A 16,892-nucleotide genomic window follows, 5' to 3' on the forward strand; every position below is an offset into this window, starting at 1 on the left:
AAAGTCGTCTTCTGTTCTGTGAGCACCTTTTGGCACTTAGTCATATAAGACGCATCCTTTGGACGATTTAGGACAAGATATCTTTTCCCAGATAGTCTCGCTTGTTTTGTTCGAGTGATTTCATCAGAAAATCCGCACTTGTAGGAGCCTCGTTCGATTGCATCTGTGCTCTTCACATTCTACAAATTGTTTCTACGATTTCGCCCTGAGTAAGTATATGAACATTGTTTTGTTTATTATATAGCAGTAAGTTATGTTTGAAATGTATTTGTTCTTGTATCTTAAATTTTAATTTTGCCTTTAGTAAATTTACATTCTTTTGTTGTTACTTTTGACCAGTTTATTGTTTTCACGTGTACTTATATTGTTTTCATTCTATTTTGAATGTTGCGTCTTTCGTTCTTTCGGTCATAAGTGTGTAACCTTTTATTCACCTCTCTCTTTCTCTGTCTCTCTCTCTGTCTCTCTCTTGATTTCTGTCTCTGTCTCTCTTTGTCTCTCTCTTTCTCTCTTGTGTAAAACCTGTAACGTGTATATAGTCCTGTGAATAGTTTTTCTGCCTTTTTATATTTAGTCAAGATTTGACTAAATATTTTAACATCGAGGGGGAATCGAAACGAGGGTCGTGGTGTATGTGCGTGCGTGCGTGTGTGTGTGCGTGCGTGTGTGTGTGTGTGTGTGTGTGTGTGTGTTTGACATGAGAGTTCCTGGGTATGAAATCCCCGAACGTTTTTTTCATTTTTTTGATAAATGTCTTTGATGACGTCATATCCGGCTTTTCGTGAAAGTTGAGGCGGCACTGTCACGCCCTCATTTTTCAACCAAATTGGTTCAAATTTTGGTCAAGTATTCTTCGACGAAGCCCGGGGTTTGGTATTGCATTTCAGCTTGGTGGCTTAAAAATTAATTAATGACTTTGGTCATTAAAAATCTGAAAATTGTAAAAAAAAAATAAAAATTTATAAAACGATCCAAATTTACGTTTATCTTATTTTCCATCATTTGCTGATTCCAAAAACATATAAATATGTTATATTCGGATTAAAAACAAGCTCTGAAAATTAAATATATAAAAATTATTATCAAAATTAAATTTTTCAAATCAATTTAAAAACACTTTCATTTTATTTCTTGTCGGTTCCTGATTCCAAAAACATATAGATATGATATGTTTGGATTAAAACACGCTCAGAAAGTTAAAACAAAGAGAGGTACAGAAAAGCGTGCTATCCTTCTTAGCGCAACTTAACTACTACCCCGCTCTTCTTGTCAATTTCACTGCCTTTGCCATGAGCGGTGGCCTGACGATGCTACGAGTAAAATGACATTGCGTTCAGTTTCATTCTGTGAGTTCGACAGCTACTTGACTAAATATTGTATTTTCGCCTTACGCGACTTGTTACTTTTATGTTTATCTTTTGTAATTGGTGTACGTTTATATATATATATATATATTTATATGAGATTAGAGTAGTCCCTATCTAGGCGAAGGCTGGTTGAAAAGAAGCTCGTATATATTGCTTATGGCACAACCCTCGTAAAATAAAATTTGATTTGATTTGATTTGATTTGATTTGATCTCTCTCTCTCTCTCTCTCTCTCTCTCTCTCTCTCTCTCTCTCTCTCTCTCTTGATCCCACCGATTCCACTAATTGACCTGTACAAGACCAGTCTTGCTTTTTCGGGTACTTCAGTTTGGAATTCACTTCCATCATCCTTTAAGCACTTAAAGTCATATTAAAAAGTTTTTAAAAATGTGTTAAAAACCACTTAATGTCTGAGTAGTTTAACGCCTTTTGATTTACCACACTTAGTATTACGTGAAAGATATGCTGTGCATTGTATATTCTGAACATATTTTTGTTGTACTGTTGCTACATGTTCGATTGCTACCAGCTTGTATTTATAATTACCTGCATAGTATGCATTTGATTTTATGAATAACCACATATGTATGCTCTTCATGCCTCATCTTCATCATCATCATCATTATTATCATTATCGTCATCATCATCATCATCGTCATCTTTATTATCACGTGCTGAAGTTTTCCGCTCCTTTTGTTGGTTAACTTTTTACATTTAGTCAAGTTTTGACTAAATGTTTTAACATAGAGGGGGAATCGAGACGAGGATCGTGGTGTATGTGTGTGTGTGTGTGTGTGTGTGTGTGTGTGCGCGTGTGTGCGTGTGTGTGGGTGAGTGAGTGTGTGTCTGTGTGTGTGTCTGTGTGTGTGTGCGTGTGTGTGTGTAGAGCGATTCAGACTAAACTACTGGACCGATCTTTATGAAATTTGACATGAGAGTTCCTGGGAATGATATCCCCGGACAGTTTTTTTCATTTTTTCGATAAATGTCTTTCATGACGTCATATCCGGCTTTTTGTAAAAGTTGAGGCGGCACTGTCACACCCTCATTTTTCAATCAAATTGATTGAAATTTTGGCTAAGCAATCTTCGACGAAGGCCGGACTTCGGTATTGCATTTCAGCTTGGTGGCTTAAAAATTAATTAATGACTTTGGTCATTAAAAATAGGAAAATTGTAATAAAAACAAAAATTTATAAAACGATCCAAATTTACGTTCATCTTATTCTTCATCATTTCCTGATTCCAAAAACATATAAATATGTTATATTTGGATTAAAAACAAGCTCTGAAAATTAAAAATATAAAAATTATGATCAAAATTAAATTTTGGAAATCAATTTAAAAAACACTTTCATCTTATTCTTCATCATTTCCTGATTCCAAAAACATATAGATATGATATGTTTGGATTAAAAACACGCTCAGAAAGTTAAAACGAAGAGAGGTACAGAAAAGCGTGCTATCCTTCTCAGCGCAACTATTACCCCGCTCTTCTTGTCAATTTCACTGCCTTTGCCACAAGCGGTGGACTGACGATGCTACGAGTATACGGTCTTGCTGAAAAATTGCAGTGCGTTCAGTTTCATTCTGTGAGTTCGACAGCTTGACTAAATGTTGTATTTTCGCCTTACGCCACTTTTTAATTTTTTAATTATATAATTGTGCGTCTATGCGTCCCAAGGACAGATTGTAAGAAAAGGCGTAGCCTTAAATCTTAATCCTTGTAAAATAAAGTTCAATTCAATTCAATTCTCTCTCTCTCTCTCTCTCTCTCTCTCTCTCTCTCTCTCTCTCTCTCTCTCTCTCTCTCTCTTTCTCTCTCTCTCTCTCTCTCTCTCTCTCTCTCTCTGTAATGTGTTCACACTTTATATGTTCTTTGGCAAGAATGTCTGTCCGAATCTGTTCCCTTTTAACGAATATCTTCTGGGTTACTTTAATCCGTCTCTCAAGATTTCCTTTTTCTACGTCTTACTTTCATCTCCCAAGAGAAAGTTGCTTTGACTCATTCTATTCCATTTCTTCTTTTACTCCTTTCAATAACTTTTTTTTCAGCTCACTCCATGCAAGTGTTGTTATGTTCCTATATCTGTGTTTTCAGCTCACTCCATGCAAGTGTTGTTATGTTCCTATATCTGTGTTTTCAGCTCACTCCATGCAAGTGTTCTATGTTCCTATATCTGTTTTCAGCTCACTCCATGCAAGTGTTGTTATGTTCCTATATCTGTGTTTTCAAAGATTCTTTTCCTTCTGCTCGGTTTTTTTGTTCTTTTATTTTTTTCTTCTGGCTATCATGCCGAGTTTTATTCTAGTCCATTACAGTATTGCTTCACGTCTTGGCAACCTTTTTGTTGCCAAGCGACCACCCCCCCCCCTTCTTCTTTGTTTTTCGTTGTCTTTTTCTCTTTTTCTTTCTGTTTGAGCCAAACACGTTTACTTTTTCTTTTTAATCGTATTTTTGTTCCTCGCCTCATTCTTCCCTCTTAGTTCTTTTCCCGCAACTCTCTGTTTTTCTCTCAGTTCTCATGAACACACACACACACACACACACACACACACACACACACACACACACACACACACACATGCGCGCGCATCTCTACGTTTTTTCTTTACTTTTAAGTTTAGGGGAAAAATAAGAATGATGCACAACAATAACAGATACAACGCGATACGATTCTTCTTGACATCTTCTTTAAAATTGTAGTTTCTGACGTGAACAAGGAAAGCAAACGTAATGAAAATGTGTCAAAATCCAAATAGTTATGTCACGTAAACATTCTGGCGTTTATTATTCATATTTGGGAAGGAACTATCATAGGTGACTGAATCATATCAACAGCAAATCATTACTTGTAAGATGACAGCCAGGCTGCGTATGTGTTGGCATTTTAAATTCTGAAAATATAGATAGACAAGAAACATAATTCTTTATTATGTAACTTCAGTTCACGGAAAAAAAAGTACTCCGCCAGCAACGACTGTTTGCCTTGATTGTGTTGAGACGTCTACCATCGTGTTTCATCTTCAATCGCTTCAAACTTGAAGTTTATGAAGAAAGAAAAAAAAGGTGGATCATGAGGATGATGTTGAGGAGGAGGAGGAGGAGGAGGAGGAGGAGGAGGAGGAGGAGGAGGAGGAGGAGGAGGAGGAGGACAGTTCACAATAAGCGCTTTATCTTGAAAACAGTCCTCACATAAACGAAAAGAGTCCGAGGAAAATAAAACCAACGCACACTCAGTCTGATCTGCACAATATCCCACTTGAAATACCGCACACGAAACAATGCACTCAAACTAACACGTCTTTCTCATTCACAGGCAATTCAAAGCCCGAGCCTTCAGGATGCAGCCTTCCATAGACGTCATGCCTGTTTACGTCATTGTAGTGATGTCACTAATGCTCAGAAGTGTGACGTCACTGGACCAAACGCTGAAAGACCACATCCTCAAAGTACACAATGACTACAGAGCGAAGCAGGGAGCCTCTAATATGCCGAAACTGGTTAGACACAGATTTCTTCTTCTTCTTCTTCTTCTTCGTTCATGGGCTTAGACTCCCACGTTCACTCATGTTTTTAGCACGAGCGTTTTTTTGCTGTGGTGACACGGGGGTGGGACATCGATACGGTCTCTGAACCAGCGACTGTGGTGACACGGGGGTGGGAGATGGATACCGTCTCTGGGTCTGCACATAGAGTTGACCCGTGTCAGTCCACAGGCGGAAGGTATCGTTCACTGGACCACTACTTACATATAAAGACTACAAGGTATGACACTCAGCTTCGAGTCGTTTGTGTTCTTGGAGTCGCTTCCTGCGGACAATATTTGTGTTCAAGACGGTTTGCCTCTTCCTACAGTCTGTGTGAGGTCAAATAAATACAGTTGAATGATTGTTTTAACTGTATGTACCTTTAATTTTCAGCTGCCGTCCCCTGCAGGTTGTTTTTAACCATCATTTGGACGAATGTTCGTTTGCGAACCGCTACCCCATAGTTGGTAAGAAATCATGCATCCCGCACCGAATATGTATACCAGTGCTCATTGGTCTAAAACATATGTAAATATTGCAGCAAAGGGAAGCTACCCACGGGAGTTTCACTTTAGGTTTTTGGCGAAGAGCCGTTTGCGGAATAAAAATGAACGAAATGAAGAAAACGTGATATTTTTGGTAAGTATTAAATTTATAAATATTCAGTTAATGACGCAGGGTGTTTCAGAAGCACCTTCTTAGCATGGTTCCTTTTAGTTAACGTAGATTTTCCTGTGCCGGTTTGGCCTAACACAAAAATTGTGCCCCCCAAGAGCTGCTTGGATAACGTTGGCCTCTGCCATTTCGTTGCCACTCCTCGTTGCATAACAACGGAATAATAATAACCGTGAACGGAAGCGATGCAGACGATTTCAGTCGACCAATGAAAATAATTATCGAATATCCGGTTATTAACCAATGATCGCATCGGACTACTATCTCCTCGAACATACGACGATCATCATTCGCACGGGATCTAAGTGGTATGCCGTTGACAGACACGTTTGGTCGCACAAAATACGGTTTAAAACATGCAGCGGACAGGCAGCTAAATATAAAAGGTGCAGATAGTTAGAACATTCATTTATCACGGCATTTGTAAAGTTACAAAGATTCTTGACATTGGCAATTATTTTTTGCATAATTTTTTTCTGAGGTTAGTGGAGCACGACTCGAAGCTGAGTGACATACCTTGTAGTCTTTCTATGTAAGTAGTGGTCCAGTGAACGATACCTTCCGCCTGTGGTCCGTCCCGGCCCGGATCCGAACCAGCGACCTGTGCTCTACCACTTGAGCTACCCCGGCTCCCCTGTTCCCAGGACCTGGTTTTCAGTCATTTACGCATACTGTTTGAGGACGGATGGTTCTCACTCCAAGCCTATCGAATGACCGAACATTTTGACACGCGGAAAGTATTTTGACATAACATTAGATTTTGCGGCCAGAATAATTTGACCGGTTGATATTTTGAATCGAGGTCCAACTGACATAATATTGTCGTCTGTTTCTGGGAACAACACTGATATGGCATTTACATATTAAATTGTTTAATGTTCAATGTTGAGGGTCCAGTTCAACAATCTCTCTTGTTCAAAATGTCGGGTGTTATTGTGCGGGGGTGGGAACAACACTGACTTGGCATTTAAATGTTACATGTTGAGGATCACGTTCAACAATCTCTCTTGTTCAAAATGTCGGGTGTTATTGTGCGGGAGTGGGAACAACACTGATTTGGCATTTAAATGTTACATGTTGAGGATCACGTTCAACAATCTCTCTTGTTCAAAATGTCGGGTGTTATTGTGCGGGAGTGGGAACAACACTGACTTGGCATTTAAATGTTACATGTTGAGGATCACGTTCAACAATCTCTCTTGTTCAAAATGTCGGGTGTTATTGTGCGGGAGTGGGAACAACACTGACTTGGCATTTAAATGTTACATGTTGAGGATCACGTTCAACAATCTCTCTTGTTCAAAATGTCGGGTGTTATTGTGCGGGAGTGGGAACAACACTGATTTGGCATTTAAATGTTACATGTTGAGGATCACGTTCAACAATCTCTCTTGTTCAAAATGTCGGGTGTTATTGTGCGGGAGTGGGAACAACACTGACTTGGCATTTAAATGTTACATGTTGAGGATCACGTTCAACAATCTCTCTTGTTCAAAATGTCGGGTGTTATTGTGCGGGAGTGGGAACAACACTGATTTGGCATTTAAATGTTACATGTTGAGGATCACGTTCAACAATCTCTCTTGTTCAAAATGTCGGGTGTTATTGTGCGGGAGTGGGAACAACACTGACTTGGCATTTAAATGTTACATGTTGAGGATCACGTTCAACAATCTCTCTTGTTCAAAATGTCGGGTGTTATTGTGCGGGGGTGGGAACAACACTGACTTGGCATTTAAATGTTACATGTTGAGGATCACGTTCAACGATCTCTCTTGTTCAAAATGTCGGGTGTTATTGTGCGGGGGTGGGAACAACACTGACTTGGCATTTAAATGTTACATGTTGAGGATCACGTTCAACGATCTCTCTTGTTCAAAATGTCGGGTGTTATTGTGCGGGAGTGGGAACAACACTGATTTGGCATTTAAATGTTACATGTTGAGGATCACGTTCAACAATCTCTCTTGTTCAAAATGTCGGGTGTTATTGTGCGGGGGTGGGAACAACACTGACTTGGCATTTAAATGTTACATGTTGAGGATCACGTTCAACGATCTCTCTTGTTCAAAATGTCGGGTGTTATTGTGCGGGAGTGGGAACAACACTGATTTGGCATTTAAATGTTACATGTTGAGGATCATGTTCAACGATCTTTTTTTCTTAATGTCGGGTGTTATTATGGAGGAGTGGGAACAATACTCATTCGGCATTTCAATGTTCTATTTTAAGGATCCAGTTTAATGTAGGGTGTTATTGTGCAGGAGGTTAACTAATTAGTGTTAAGTCTTCTTAGGACCAATTGGCCTATCTTGGGACAGGTAGCCGGAGTTAATACACTGTAGGGGGGGGGGGGGGCGGAGTTAATACACTGTAGGGGGGGGGGGGAGTTACGGTGGAAGAGAGGGGAAGGGGTGCACCTAAGAAGGAGGAGAGAGGGAGAGGTTTTCAAAACAGATGTCCTATTTCAGCCTTATATATTGAGACACAAGGTGTATGCTGGCTTCCACTGTAAGATTGTAAGGCGCTTAGCTAGAACTATGTTAGCACTTGCGCCCTATAAATATCCTTATTATTGTAGTGGAGGAGTGGAAGGTAGTAGAATCGAAGCCCAAGTCCAAGGGTCTTGTTTCAACTTTTTATTCAAGAAAACAATGCAGGTAAACGTAGGGGCCGAAGGCGAAACCCGTAGACAGCGAAGCAAGTGTAGTGTCGTGTTCAGCTGCTAGGAGCGAATGAATACTTATGCTTAAAATTAATATTAAAAGTCCTTCGGTTTTAAGCCATTAAGGACTTGAGTGTTTGTCCGCTTTCAATACTTATGCCGGTGTTCGGCCTATACTTATAGCCCCGGCGCGGACTGCAGCGAAAGCCCCGTCCGGCGAGAATAAAAATCGCCTGAATACGGCCAGAAACACGGAATCTGTGTTTCTTACATATGCTCTACCCTACGTTATTTAAACAAATACATAACCAATCCTAACAAACAATACATCAAGAGAACTATGTAACTTATACCAAATTGATAAATATGCTCACAATATCCTCATGAAACAAATTCAGTTTATTACAAAATGGAACCCGTACCAACAGCTAATAACAGTTTGATGACGACTGGTGATGTTGTGATTTGCTATTACAATAGCCGTTAATGCATTTCTGATTTCGGGACATGTATGCTTTGAACATAATTATAACAATACCAACTGCCATGTAGCTTGTCATATATATGTGTTTAACTCTGTTACTGCTGCAATTTACTATCAGTATAAGTATCAATGCTTTTAATTTGTCATTGTAAATCTGTTTGCCTGAATAAAAAACTGTTGAAGAAAAAAGCTACGACCTTTAGCTTTCCATTGCAATAGATAACATTTCTGACAAACTTATATTTATTTAGTAGGATACAAAAACAATGGTCCTAGTGAAGGCACTGAACCAACTTCAGTGCAGAAAATTGTAAAACTCTCTAAACTGGAATAATGGACAAATTCATAAATCATACAAATAACAAGAAGAACCCTAGACAAACATCATGATATGCGTTACATGGGGGAAAATTATACAGTGACTTAGTACGAAGCGGTAAAGTCCGAAAGTAAATGGAATCGGCTAAATTCCGGCGAGAGTACCTGTCTGCATAAATTAGGAATCTTCGCAGAGAAACCAAGCATCACTCATTACAAATCTTTATAAACAAACTAAAATCATATGCAACATAGGTACGGGATATGTAATAGTGATCAAAAATGACAAAACAATGATTGAAAAGACAAAGATGAGTTTGTGAGAATCAATTTCTCTCAACGATACATGAAAACCGGTCAAGGTCAAAGTGACGCTTTGGTCAGTTCGAAGCATTATTGTAAATAACACAATAATATGCAACCATCCAGCCTAATCAGTGACTTCCATGCAAACCTAAATATAATTAGGACAATATCAAAGAAAAAAGGGACTTTGAAAGATAGAAGTTAGGTATATATATATATAGAAATGTATTTTATTAGAATTTGCGCCAACAAGGTACGGTGCGCGCGCATCATCGTATCGTCTGCTATGGGGTGGGTGATCCCGTTTGTACTGTACACAAGGCTGTTTCGCTATGCGATGATTAGATTGTTTAGGGTAGCGAAGTGCACTTGGCTACATTATTACACCCCCGGTATAGGGGTGTGTATAGGATTCGGTCGATGTGTTTGTTTGTTTGTGTGTTTGTGTTCGCATATAGATCTCAAGAATTAACGGACCGATCGTCACCAAACTTGATGAACAGGTTCTATACATTCCCGAGACGGTCCTTACAAAAATTGGGACCAGTCAAACACACGGTTAGGGAGTTATTGGTGGATTAAGATTCTACAAGGACTTATAGAGGGACATATTAATGGTCAAAGGGAAATAACCTTCTCAGTTGGTTGCAGTGAGAATGGTAAGGACGGGGGTGTTTTTGCTACCTCGGAGGAATTTCTTGTTATTGCAGGAGTGGGACAGCACGCTGGAGAGCGGGGCGCAGGAGTGGGCCGACAAGTGTGTGTTCAAACACAAGGGGATGGGGGAGAACCTGGCCTGGAACTCGGCAGTGACTGACCCAGAGGAGAAGCTGATCGACACGGCCATGGAGAATTTCTACAACGAGTACAAGCGCTACTCGTACGGCACCACCGCCTGTGGTAACTACAACGCCTGCCACTACACGCAGGTTCGTGTCTTGCTTGTTTTCATGAGAGGAGAAATTCAAGTTTTACGCCATCACGGCAAAGCCATTATAGTGGCATATTCTCGGGTTTTATCCCGACTTTAGATGAGATACATATGTGTATGCGTGTTTAGGTGGTATCAGCCATCTGAACTTATGGCAGAAAGACCCGAGGTCTTTTACGTGCCACTGTGGTGACACGGGGTGGGACATGGATACGGTCTCTGAACCAGCGATCCTTGTTTCCATGTGTTGTTTGGTTGTTTAAGAGCAGATAACCCACACTTTTCCTTTTATTGTTTAATTATATGGACAATAAATTAGTTTATATTTTATGTCTTCTGTACACAGTGAAGCCCATCGCTGATGCACTGGCCGCAGCAAAAATGGCTGTTTGTTTCTTAAATATGCCTTCAGTTTTAATGCGAAATGCCAGCAGGAGCTTTATGAACATAAGAAATCTGTCAGACCTTTCAAAGAACAACAACAACAACAACAACAACAACAACAACAACAACAACAACAACAACAACAACAACAACAACAACAGGCATTGAGAATAACAAACGCTACAATAAATAACGTTCACATTGAACGCAGACGTAACAGCAGCATGGAACTAATCATTTAAAGGTTTAAAGTGAGAGATGAATTCTGAAGAACTCTTCTGCAAAGATCAGCCCTGTCATAAACTTACCACATAAAAGGATTGCAACAAATTTCTCACCAAAATTAAAGCATTAATTTGCGTGTCATTTCATTCAAATTTTCTATGCCAGTTAAGGCCGTTCACTTGACTATCTGGATCACCTTTCTATGCCAGTTAAGGCCGTTCACTTGACTATCTGGATCACCTTTCTATGTCAGTGAAGGCCGTTCACTTGACTATCTGGATCACCTTTCTATGCCAGTTAAGGCCGTTCACTTGACTATCTGGATCACCTTTCTATGTCAGTTAAGGCCGTTCACTTGACTATCTGGATCACCTTTCTATGTCAGTTAAGGCCGTTCACTTGACTATCTGGATCACCTTTCTATGTCAGTTAAGGCCGTTCACTTGACTATCTGGATCACCTTTCTATGTCAGTGAAGGCCGTTCACTTGACTATCTGGATCACCTTTCTATGTCAGTGAAGGCCGTTCACTTGACTATCTGGATCACCTTTCTATGTCAGTTAAGGCCGTTCACTTGACTATCTGGATCACCTTTCTATGCCAGTTAAGGCCGTTCACTTGACTATCTGGATCACCTTTCTATGTCAGTTAAGGCCGTTCACTTGACTATCTGGATCACCTTTCTATGTCAGTTAAGGCCGTTCACTTGACTATCTGGATCACCTTTCTATGTCAGTTTAGGCCGTTCACTTGACTATCTGGATCACCTTTCTATGTCAGTGAAGGCCGTTCACTTGACTATCTGGATCACCTTTCTATGTCAGTTAAGGCCGTTCACTTGACTATCTGGAACACCTTTCTATGTCAGTTAAGGCCGTTCACTTGACTATCTGGATCACCTTTCTATGCCAGTTAAGGCCGTTCACTTGACTATCTGGATCACCTTTCTATGTCAGTTAAGGCCGTTCACTTGACTATCTGGATCACCTTTCTATGCCAGTTAAGGCCGTTCACTTGACTATCTGGATCACCTTTCTATGTCAGTTAAGGCCATTCACTTGACTATCTGGATCACCTTTCTATGCCAGTTAAGGCCGTTCACTTGACTATCTGGATCACCTTTCTATGTCAGTTAAGGCCGTTCACTTGACTATCTGGATCACCTTTCTATGCCAGTTAAGGCCGTTCACTTGACTATCTGGATCACCTTTCTATGTCAGTTAAGGCCGTTCACTTGACTATCTGGATCACCTTTCTATGCCAGTTAAGGCCGTTCACTTGACTATCTGGATCACCTTTCTATGCCAGTTAAGGCCGTTCACTTGACTATCTGGATCACCTTTCTATGTCAGTTAAGGCCGTTCACTTGACTATCTGGATCACCTTTCTATGTCAGTTAAGGCCGTTCACTTGACTATCTGGATCACCTTTCTATGTCAGTTTAGGCCGTTCACTTGACTATCTGGATCACCTTTCTATGTCAGTGAAGGCCGTTCACTTGACTATCTGGATCACCTTTCTATGTCAGTTAAGGCCGTTCACTTGACTATCTGGATCACCTTTCTATGTCAGTTAAGGCCGTTCACTTAACTATCTGGATCACCTTTCTATGCCAGTTAAGGCCGTTCACTTGACTATCTGGATCACCTTTCTATGTCAGTTAAGGCCGTTCACTTGACTATCTGGATCACCTTTCTATGCCAGTTAAGGCCGTTCACTTGACTATCTGGATCACCTTTCTATGTCAGTTAAGGCCATTCACTTGACTATCTGGATCACCTTTCTATGCCAGTTAAGGCCGTTCACTTGACTATCTGGATCACCTTTCTATGTCAGTTAAGGCCGTTCACTTGACTATCTGGATCACCTTTCTATGCCAGTTAAGGCCGTTCACTTGACTATCTGGATCACCTTTCTATGTCAGTTAAGGCCGTTCACTTGACTATCTGGATCACCTTTCTATGCCAGTTAAGGCCGTTCACTTGACTATCTGGATCACCTTGTGGATTAAAGTTTTTTTTGGACAGGGATTAACCGACCGCCACCCAAATAAGGGTACCTAGACAAAACTTTGCAACATTTACACACGGGACGCTAGCTTACGTATTTCGCGTGCTATGTTTTTCCTACTGATGCAGGTGTCGACCACTTTCGAAAAAAAGTCAAACCAATTATCTACCCGATACATGTTGTTTTGTTTAGCTAGACTACATATTTCGTGTGCTATGCTATTTCTACTCATGCAGGTGTCCATCGTATGAGCAGTCAAAACCTGGAGTTTTGCGTCAATAACAAACAAGTCGCGTGATGCAATATATTTTAGTCAAGCTGTCGGCATGAAAGTAACAGATAAACACACAGTCATCGCCGAGACTATATTTAAGATTGTCTCGACTAACCACACCCCAAAATAGAGAGGGGTCACGCTCGTCTCCGGGTGGTGTGGAAACGCAGTACTTTTCTGTTATTCATAGCACATTTTAAGAGTAAACAAGACATATGTATATTTTTTTGAATTCAGGAGAAATTGAGAAATACAATGCAATCATTTTTAAATCTGTTAGTGAAAATTCGATTTTAATGACAACTTTAATGAGCAAACTAATGAACTAGTTTTTAAGCCTCCAAGCTGACATGCAATACCATAGTCCGGGCTTCGTCGAAGATTACTTCACCAAAATATCAACCAATTTGGGTCAAAAATGAGGGCTTGACAGTGCTGCCTCAACTTTCACAAAAAGCCAGATATGACGTCATCAGGACATCAATCGAAAAATTGAAAAAATCATCTGGGGATATTGTACCTACGAACTCTCATGTGAAATTTCATGAAGATTGGTCCAGTAGTTTTCTCTGAATCGCTCTACACACACCCACACACGCACACACACACTTACACACATACACCACCACCCTCGTCTCGATTCCCCCCGTCTATGTTAAAACATTTAGTCAAAACTTGACTAAATGTAAAAAGCCTGTATTTCAGCAATGACTGGGAGGATTGCTTAGGCCTAAAAAAAAAATAGGTGTGGTTACGGTAACCCGACCTACCCTATTTTTAGGGGCCGATCCTATAACTTTTTATTACATTTGTCACACACACAAAAAACGAGTGCAAAAAACGCAATGAAAGCGAAAGCGCCCGAGTCGCACACTTATTTCCCTGTCAAGTAGGTTTAATTTGTACACATTAGAAAAAAAAGTTTAAAACAAAAAGTGATTGCCTACGTACCTACCCTATTTTTTGGGCTATGTTACCGTAACCACACCTATTTTTTTTTTTTTGGCCTTAGAACCTTTCTCAACACTTTGCCTACATGCTTGACGTACTCCGACAATAATGTGGGATTGTTACAGGCATTCATTATGTTATCCAATGATCCGTAAAAAGGTTTTGAACTCGTCATAGCTATGTTCACATGTCTCTAAAAATATAATGACTTCGCATGTCTTTAGACAAATGATTGATACAAACACTGCCAAAGTTTCATTTGCGTGTAACCACTGGCGTAAAGTTGTAACCACTGGCGTGAAGTTGCTGCTAGTAATGCAAAGTTAAATACGGTCGTTAAAGCGTAATCTTTTTTTTTAAATGTTAATACCAATTATTTCCAACAACAGAAAGTGCGTAACATTTTAGTATCACGTGCTATTTTTTATTTTATCTCAACCTTGCAATGTTTTTCCACTTCGTATGCAAATACATCTGTACTTTTCAAACTCTCTAACATAATATTTCACACAATCGCACGTCTAATGTTAACAATGAATGGAAAATGCGAGATTAATTTGTTTCAAATGTTAGCACAACCCCCTTAAAGTATTAAGGCCGATGATGATGCTTCCTGTCCTCCGGAAGTTGGTCCATTAGGGACAAGCTTTGTTGATTCGCTAGTGTGAAGGCTATTTACTGAAGTAGTTACATGCACTTTCCGTTTGTGTTGTAACCCTAAATCAAAACCGGTCATTTCCATCTCCTGGTAAAAATGATACTACACCATTCGGCATGCCATAGCATCATTACTTCGCGGTATAGGTGATCAGTTAAACTGCTATGGATATAAAATCAATTGTTTTACTCAAGGACAAACACAATGTGCTCATTTTAAGCTGGATCAATACAGTGAAAGCTTGCCATTCGATGAATGCTAACAAAATAATATGATGCCAATGTTTCAGATCGTGTGCTGTAAATATTGTTAATGTTTGCCATTTGATGAATGCTTCAATGTAATAATTATGATGCCAATGTTTCAGATCGTGTGGGCTAAAACAACAAAAGTTGGCTGCGCCACCAAAATGTGCGATGGTCTCGCGAACGCCTACAACAAGAAGACTTGGTTCCTCGTATGCAGGTTCGACCCTGTGTAAGTGCACCAAGAATTCACTGAGTTTCTCGTGGTATGATCGGTCATCGATGAGAGAGAGAGAGAGAGAGAGAGAGAGAGAGAGAGAGAGAGAGAGAGAGAGAGAGAGAGAGAGAGAGAGACAAACAGACAGACAGACAGACAGACAGGAAGACAGACAGATAGGAAGACGGACACGCACGCATGCACACACACGCGCGCGAACACGCACACGCACGCACACACACACACACACACACATACACACACACACACACACACACACACACACACACAGTCCCTTTGGGCATTCTCCCAATTAAAAAAAACCCGTCCTTTCCTTTGTTCATCAAGCCTTGTGACCAAAACATGCCTAAACCGGCACGGTTGGCCTAGTGGTAAGGCGTCCGCCCCGTGATCGGGAGGTCGTGGGTTCGAACCCCGGCCGGGTCATACCTAAGACTTTAAAATTGGCAATCTAGTGGCTGCTCCGCCTGGCGTCTGGCATTATGGGGTTAGTGCTAGGACTGGTTGGTCCGGTGTCAGAATAATGTGACTGGGTGAGACATGAAGCCTGTGCTGCGACTTCTGTCTTGTGTGTGGCGCACGTTATATGTCAAAGCAGCACCGCCCTGATATGGCCCTCCGTGGTCGGCTGGGCGTTAAGCAAACAAACAAACAAACAAACAAAACATGCCTGTCTTGATATGTTTCAGCGGCAACTGGGGCGGCAAGAAGCCCTACGAGAAGGGTACTGCGTGCAGTGCTTGCCAGGGCGCAACGTGTGAAGGAGGTCTCTGTGTGGGTAAGTGACATTTGCTGCAGCGTGTACCTTACTTTCTCTCTTTATGTAAACATGCTTGGTACATAGAATCATCACAATAGTTCCTTCCATAGGCGGAGGATGGAAACATGCAGCAGTTTACCTATGCCATTATCTTCGTTGATAGTAATTCAAAACAAGTACACTGCTAACGTTCAAATATCCACACACTAAAACACACACAAAAACAAAAAAAACCAAGAAAGGTTAGATATTGAAAAGTTTTTGTTTTGTTTTTCTTTTGTTTTTTACAAAGAGATATTTTTTACAAAACAAAACATTGACAAGACATTGACCCAATCGACTTTCTTGTGGTCAGACAAACACGATGAGATGAATGAAACAAATGAAAGAAACTTATCTGAGAAGGAAGAGCCGTCACAGGCCTAGAATTAATAGAAGTAACATTTTTCTTCTTACCTTACGTTATCTTTCTTATGTTTAGGTGCCACTTATGTGTTAATTTCTTACATGTTAATATGTCTTTCCATTGGAACATGTGAATTCGACAAAGTCACTTACATAGTTCAACTTCCTCAGTATTGTTTGACTGCAACATGTGTATTGGCGGCAGAGTTTCCATGTCGCTTGCTAGCACACTTGCTGGGTAGGGAACCCATTTTACACAGTCACAACAAGGGGTAGATAATGGTGAAAAATTGAGAAAATAAATATGTTGCTGTCCATTGTGTCCAACCTGTTTCCTCTTTCTATCCCTCCCCCTCTCTCTGTGTCTCTGTCTGTCTGTCCATCTGTGTCTGTCTCTCTGCCTGTCTGTCTCTCTGTGTCTGTCTCTCTGTCTCTCTGCCTCTCTGCCTGTCTGTTTCTCTGTGT

The 16,892-nt window shown here is 40.4% G+C and overlaps 1 protein-coding gene and 1 long non-coding RNA gene across 2 annotated transcripts in view; one reads left to right on the forward strand and one right to left on the reverse strand.

The window, feature by feature from the left end:
• LOC138980558 (uncharacterized) overlaps positions 1-16,892 on the reverse strand; it is a 401,185-nt gene that overhangs the window by 151,900 nt on the left and 232,393 nt on the right. The window lies entirely within an intron of this gene.
• The window catches only part of LOC138980552 (uncharacterized), a 58,765-nt gene that overhangs the window by 23,142 nt on the left and 18,731 nt on the right, over positions 1-16,892 (forward strand). The window contains exons 7-10 of the mRNA XM_070353439.1: positions 4,687-4,870; positions 10,056-10,274; positions 15,147-15,256; positions 15,952-16,040. Of these exons, the coding sequence (XP_070209540.1) occupies positions 4,687-4,870; positions 10,056-10,274; positions 15,147-15,256; positions 15,952-16,040 (602 nt within the window). The remainder of the gene's footprint in view (positions 1-4,686; positions 4,871-10,055; positions 10,275-15,146; positions 15,257-15,951; positions 16,041-16,892) is intronic.

The sequence above is a fragment of the Littorina saxatilis genome, linkage group LG11, assembly GCF_037325665.1.
Source record: "Littorina saxatilis isolate snail1 linkage group LG11, US_GU_Lsax_2.0, whole genome shotgun sequence".
NCBI classification, from domain to species: domain Eukaryota; kingdom Metazoa; phylum Mollusca; class Gastropoda; order Littorinimorpha; family Littorinidae; genus Littorina; species Littorina saxatilis.